We start from the raw sequence: 6,705 nt of genomic DNA, 5'->3' as shown, positions 1-6,705 counted from the left end.
TTTTTTTTTTTTTTTTTTTTTTTAAATAAAATGCACTTTAATTTTTAGGAAAACAATAATGTATCTGGTTATTCAAATCCAGAATTGGACATGATAAGTAAAGATATAGCAGAACTTGTAAAGGAGAGGCAAAGTATGGAACAAGATATAGCACAAAAAGAAGCTGATATAAAAATAAAGAATGGTGAAATTAAAAGTTTACAAAGCGAATTGGATACATTGGCTGCTACGTTAAAACAATTGGAGAATCAGAAAGGTGAAGCACAAAAACGATTGAATGATTTGAAGGCTCAGGTAAATAAAATTGTAATATGATACATTTAGATTATTTGCTTGTTGAATGTATAGCTTTGCTTTCATATGACATTAGAAATGTACATTTGTGACTTGTATATAATGCTTTTGTTAAAATATGTAAATAATTAAATGTATTACAATTTTTATAACTTAGAAATTATTATTTGATAAATTAAGGTTTAATAATATAATCTAATATTGTATATTATTTTATTACATTATATTTTTTAATAAATATTATACAAAATAGTTAACAATCAGAAAGAAACATAAAGAAATTGAATGAAAATTCTTTCTTAAATTTAGTATTTTATATATTTTTTTATATTTTATAATATAATTAATTATAATTATTATATTTTACAATTTATATAATTTTTAAAATTATTTCTATTAATTTATAATTAATTTTTTTTATTATTTTTATATATACGATTTTTTTTTTATATAAATATAATTTATATTTTATGATAGATAAATATTTATCAATTTATTTCTTATTTTATTTTGTAATATATTTAGATTTTTCATTATGATTTAGTTTTATTATGTTTGACTTGTAGAAGACAGAAGTAGATAAAGATTTGAGTGAGATCGAGCAGAAGATACATGAGGAACAAAAAAAGGTACATAAAAATTGTTACTTTTAATAAAAGACAGGTATGGTTGTAATATGCAGATTTTATTTCTTACTTCTATGAAGTAAAAATTACAATTCTTTAGTACTAGTTAATAAATAATATGATAAAGTTAGCATAGCTTCTTATAATAGTAACAATGAAATTAAAAATATTTAAAATAAAATCAATTCATGTTTTTATTTTATATTTTAATCATATATAGAAAAATATATACAAATTATATGGAACTTTAGTTATATCTATGTAAGCATGTACAAAATATAAAAAAATGATTTATTCTATCTTATTATTATATCTCAGTTTAAAAATGCTTTATTTTGTTATTTACATTGTATAATTAATGCTAGTGCTTTGCTGTATTGCATGGTAAATTAGTTATAGCATAAATTGTCATAAAAAAATTATATTTATTTGTAATTCTTTATTTAAGACTCCAATCTGGAAAAGATTTTTTACTTATTAAAATAAATTTATCTGTTAAATTTAATCAAAATTACTAGATTTGTACTAGATTTGAGTCTTAAACATTATATAATGTAATTTAATATTTATATTTAATTTAATATAATTTAATAAAATATTTTCTTATTTTAATAAATGATTTTAATAATATATCATGTATTAATAATAGTAACATTATTATAGTATGTTATACATTATTAACAATATGTGTTTAATGTATAAATCTATTTATATATAAATGAAAATAAATTTTATTTAATTACATATATAAAGATACTTAATTCATAAATTGTATATATATTACTTAAATGCATACATATATGTATATAAGTAATATATTATACAAACATATTTTTATATATAAGTTATAAAGAATGAAAATTTTTAAATATATATAATTCTTCTTCTTTTAAAAGAATTTCTTTATAAAGAATTAATTTTTATATATTTTATTATTAACAATAGGTTGATAAATTACGTCAACAAGCAGAAGAACAAGAATCAGTATTGCGTACTCAAGAAGAAGAACTGAATTTTAAACGACAAGAATTAGAAGGCTTGAGACAAGAAGAGCAGCAATTAGAACAACAGCAAAATAAAAGCAGGGACCAATTAAACGAACTTACTAAAAATTTACAGGATACTCAGCTGCAAATTTGTCAAGCAAAAGCAAAAATTACTCATTTACAAGAACAACAACGTCAAATGAGTGATGCAATTGCACTTTATGACTCTGCACTTGCAGCAGGAGATGCCACTCTTGTACCTGATACTAGTCTGCAATTTAATCCTGAAATTGAAAATTTAGAGTATGTATATATATATAAATACTATTTTTAACTGTATATATATATATATATAATTGTTATAATGATATTTCATTACTTTTATGTAAAAATCCATAGATATGAAAAGACAAATGAGGAAGACAAAATTCAAAATAAGAAAAACGTTTCCTTTTCTAAAACAAATGAAAAAACATTAGATGGATTTGAACAAGATCCTTTTGCAGAAGCATTTAATGCATCAACACCAGATCCATTTGGAAATGCATTTTCATCCCCAAATATCACTGTAAGATTTTTTAATTTAAATAATTATATATATAAATTATATAATAAATAATATAATTTAATATTCTTATATTCATAATTATAGGGAGGATTCACAGCTGATCCATTTAGTGTATTTGATGATAACAATATCACAAAGCAAGATCCATTTGATCCATTTGGAGATGGAAAAAGAACTGATACTAAAACTATTTCTGCAACAACAGTAAGTCATTAAAGAAATTTTATATAAAATATATTTATTTGATTCATTTATTAGTTCTTTTTGTTTTAGGCAACAAAAGATCCATTTGGAGATGATCCATTTGCAAATCTTCATGCTCCACCTCGACCTGAAAGTCCTAGTCCTGCTCTTCCTCCAAAAAAAGCAAAACAACCACCACCACGACCAGCACCTCCAAGACCAGCTCAAGGACCTACTGGTCCTTTACGAGCAGCACCAGCACCACCTACTCCTTCTCCTACTCCTGATCCTTTTGCAAATGCTTTCTCTACTCAGCAAGGAATTATGGATAATAATAACAGCAATAATTTTAATACATCTACTGGATTTGCAGATTTTGCTAATTTTGATTCCAAGGTATGTATTTTCAAATTTTCAAGTTTGGCATAATATTGTTGAAAATTATATTCTTATTTTAATAATTATAATAATAATAGTAGAACAATTATTTTTTTTTTTTGGCATTCTTAATTATAATGATTTCTTTGTTTTTTTTTTTTTTTGTTTAAGTGTTCCCATATATCTTCCTGGCCATATCCTTTCCTTCCCCAGATTTGTCAATCTCTAGTATGTTATATATTGTTCACTGTATATTTTAAATATAATTATTTTTAATGCAAAGTAAAATATATTGACATGAGTAAAATATAATTTTAAATAAAATATTTGTTTAAATAATAATATAAAAAATAATTATTTACATTTCTGGAAAGACATTTAATATATAATATATAATAATGCATCATTTCAATATATTACAATATAATTTTGTAAAATACATTTATCAGAAAAAGATTAATTATATATATTTTTTGTTTTATATTTAGGTAGAAGCTGCACAATTTTCAGTTTATTCATTGACCTGGCTCCTGGAGCATGATGTCTACAAATTAATTTGTTCTAATTATTTCAGTATTATGTTTTCTTTTTATGATACTGCATGACAATTTTTATATTATTTAATTATTTATAATACTCACAAAAAATATTTGTACAATTAATTAAATCCAAATAATTTCATATCATTAGCAAAATTTTATATCATTACAACAATTTAATACTATACGAATGAAAAGCACATATTAAGAAAATCTTTCATTGAAAATTAAATACATATATAAATATTTTTTGTAGTCACTATATATTTAAATAATTATATAAAATATTCGAGTTAATTTACTAATTATGTTTTACATATTATTTAATTTATTTAATTATTAATGTTATTATTTAATATTATTTATATATTAAATATTTTATTCGTAAAAATTATTCATTTTTTTATTTTTTATTTTTTGTCTTTTGAATTTCTTATATATTTATTACTATTATATATAATATATAAGAGGAATGGATTAATTTAATAAAACATTTTAGAATATATATATTATTATAGAATATAATTTTTCATATTTTTATAATAAAATTAAATCAACTCGAATATTTTGAATATTTTACTTGCAATTCGATATATTTTAATATTCAACAGCAGTCATGTATGGACCAGCAGTTTGATGATAATCAGCGGTTTTTGCGATATTCTTTCTGCCTTTTCAGTAAACGAAAATTGACCACTGAAAAAAACATGCTTCAGCCGGAACCAACACTGAATCGTACGGCACCACCCAGACCAACCAGCAGAACACATACAGTATCAACGGTAACTTCAAAGCTGCCTGACTTCACGGAAGATCCCTTCAGAGACTATCGATATGAAGATCTTTTTAATATAGCAGATCCTTTCGCCGACGATACAGAAGATTTCAATGCAAATAAAAATGAAACAACGGCAAGCAATGCAGATCCATTTAGTTATGGAACAATTTCAGCACTTTCGCGTAAAAATTCATTTACAAAAAGCTTTGATACTGATTTCTCAAATACTTTATCTTTCACTAAAAACAAGATTGATAAAGACAATGCTAAATTCGATACTGATTTCGTGAAAGCATTTTCTGATGACAACCGAAATATAAAGACCATTGAATCCGATGCATTTTCAAATATCAAAATAAAAACGATCGATATAGATGAAGCATTTTCTACTAAGAATGAAAAATCTACTAGAAGACACGGACAAGATTTAGCACACAATAAATCTAAAAGTTCTAGTTTTAATGATAAAAAATCGAAAAGCGAAATTGGTAAAATTTGGAATGGCAGTAATACACCTTTAACATTAAGCGAAGAAGAGCAATTTGTTTGGGCATCCCAACAAAGTTTAAAGACCGAAGAAGAAAGGCGTAGACGCAAAAAACAAGAAGAAGCGGAATTAGCTTTAGCTCTTGAACTAAGTAAACAAGACAAATCTGGAAAATTATAAATTTTATCGGTAAAATATTTTTTTTTTCAATTTATTTGATTAAATTGAAACATATATATATATATATACATGTATATTTTTTCGGGCACAACGATTTTACGAATCTTAATAACAAAATCAGAACTGAGCATATGATATGTTAAGTTATTATTAATGATTATAAGATCTGTGCTAATGAAGGCTATGAAAGATAATGTAATGCTTATTTTTAATACTATTTAGTATATCATAATTGCTGTGACATATTAACGAAAAATATTTAAAAAGAAAGAAACAGAAATAGAAATTGATCAGATATACATGTTTTCAACAATCTATAAAATCTATAAATATTTTAATTATTAAAATCAAAATACATTTCATCGCATATAAGATTGGTTAAATTTTGATTTATTCGATTTTCATTCAATACAAGACAAATATTGAATTATATTCTTAAACCTATCGATGCATTAAATGCTATACAAAAATTTAAAAAAAAGTTATATTAAATCATGCGCTCTTTTCGACACTCTAAGTTTATCACAGAGATGATTTTGTAAAAAAAAAAAAAAAAAAGGAGAAAAAGAAAAGATTAATCATTGCCTTGCAATATCGAATTCTAAGATAATGACATTTACTTATATATTCGTAGTGATTGTACACTATTGCTAACTTAAATTAGCATATAAAAACAAAATAATGGCAGATTATTGGATTGACAATAAAAAATGTTATGTACTTGTATTTTGTGAGTTCAAAGGGAGGGGAATAATAATATAAATGATTATCATTTGAGCAGATGAATGATTCTGAACATCATTATATAAAATGCATATATCATTATATATATATAATATATATATATATATATATATAAAATATACATCTGTACATTTGCGAATAGCAGCGGAATATAATATTTTTATTTGTTTGGTTTGTACTATAAATAATGTCCTATGCATGATATTCAAATTCGGTACTTGTCTTCGCTAATATTTACCAAAATTGAATAAGTAATATAAAAAAATAAATTCTGGTTATATAAATATTAGTAGATAGAAATGTATATGATATATTATTAAAAAATATTACTATTATAATAGTAAGCTTTTCAATATGTTATTATTGTGTATAAAAAGAAATCACAAGTTAAGATATAAATTTTATGTTTCTTTAAATAGTATTAAAATATAATGAAAACAAAATGAAATTTTTTGTTTTGTTTAATAGAATATGAATTTATTGAGCAAATGAATAAAAGGTGCAAATAATAAAAAATGATATTTGTTATGTTGAGTAATGTAAGTGAACCGTTTTATAATGTTTGTGAGAATGTTGTCTGATTCAACCTTTGGTCTACGTCCTAAAGAAATAAGGTGTTCAAAAAAAGCGTAGTTCCATGTTTGTCATCGAAAATCCTGCATAGCATGGTATTCGAATCAAATACAAAGGGCCGCGTTTATCTTTATTTTTATTATTATATAACTTTACAACGACAACATGTTACATAGGCTGTATATATTACTGTCTATATTACTTCATGATAATTATTATGATAATTATGTTATTATGATATAGTGTTCTCATAATTATTATTACTACTACTATTACTACTGCTATTACTACTACTACTACTACTACTACTGCTGCTGCTATTGCTACTATTACTACTGCTACTGCTACTATTACTATCACTACTACCAC

General features: G+C 23.2%; 1 protein-coding gene across 4 annotated transcripts in view; it reads left to right on the top strand.

The window, feature by feature from the left end:
* The window catches only part of LOC102681414 (epidermal growth factor receptor substrate 15-like 1), an 11,091-nt gene extending 5,404 nt beyond the window's left edge, over positions 1 to 5,687 (top strand). Inside the window, exons 8-15 of one of the 4 annotated variants that reach the window (XM_006611163.2) lie at positions 49 to 294; positions 861 to 923; positions 1,866 to 2,209; positions 2,306 to 2,474; positions 2,559 to 2,678; positions 2,748 to 3,053; positions 3,524 to 3,608; positions 4,254 to 4,474. In XM_006611163.2, coding sequence (XP_006611226.1) covers positions 49 to 294; positions 861 to 923; positions 1,866 to 2,209; positions 2,306 to 2,474; positions 2,559 to 2,678; positions 2,748 to 3,053; positions 3,524 to 3,608; positions 4,254 to 4,267 — 1,347 coding nt within the window. In that variant the 3' untranslated portion in view covers positions 4,268 to 4,474. Of the gene's footprint in view, positions 1 to 48; positions 295 to 860; positions 924 to 1,865; positions 2,210 to 2,305; positions 2,475 to 2,558; positions 2,679 to 2,747; positions 3,054 to 3,523; positions 3,609 to 4,253 lie in introns of all 4 variants that reach the window. The other 3 variants (XM_006611160.2, XM_031508339.1, XM_006611161.2) reach the window with 3 other exon arrangements.
* Positions 5,688 to 6,705: the final 1,018 nt, after the last annotated feature.

The sequence above is a fragment of the Apis dorsata genome, unplaced genomic scaffold (assembly GCF_000469605.1).
Source record: "Apis dorsata unplaced genomic scaffold, Apis dorsata 1.3 scaffold_83, whole genome shotgun sequence".
NCBI lineage: Eukaryota > Metazoa > Arthropoda > Insecta > Hymenoptera > Apidae > Apis > Apis dorsata.
The sequence above is the reverse complement of the archived record's forward strand: the minus strand, read 5'-3'. Positions and strand labels throughout refer to the sequence as shown.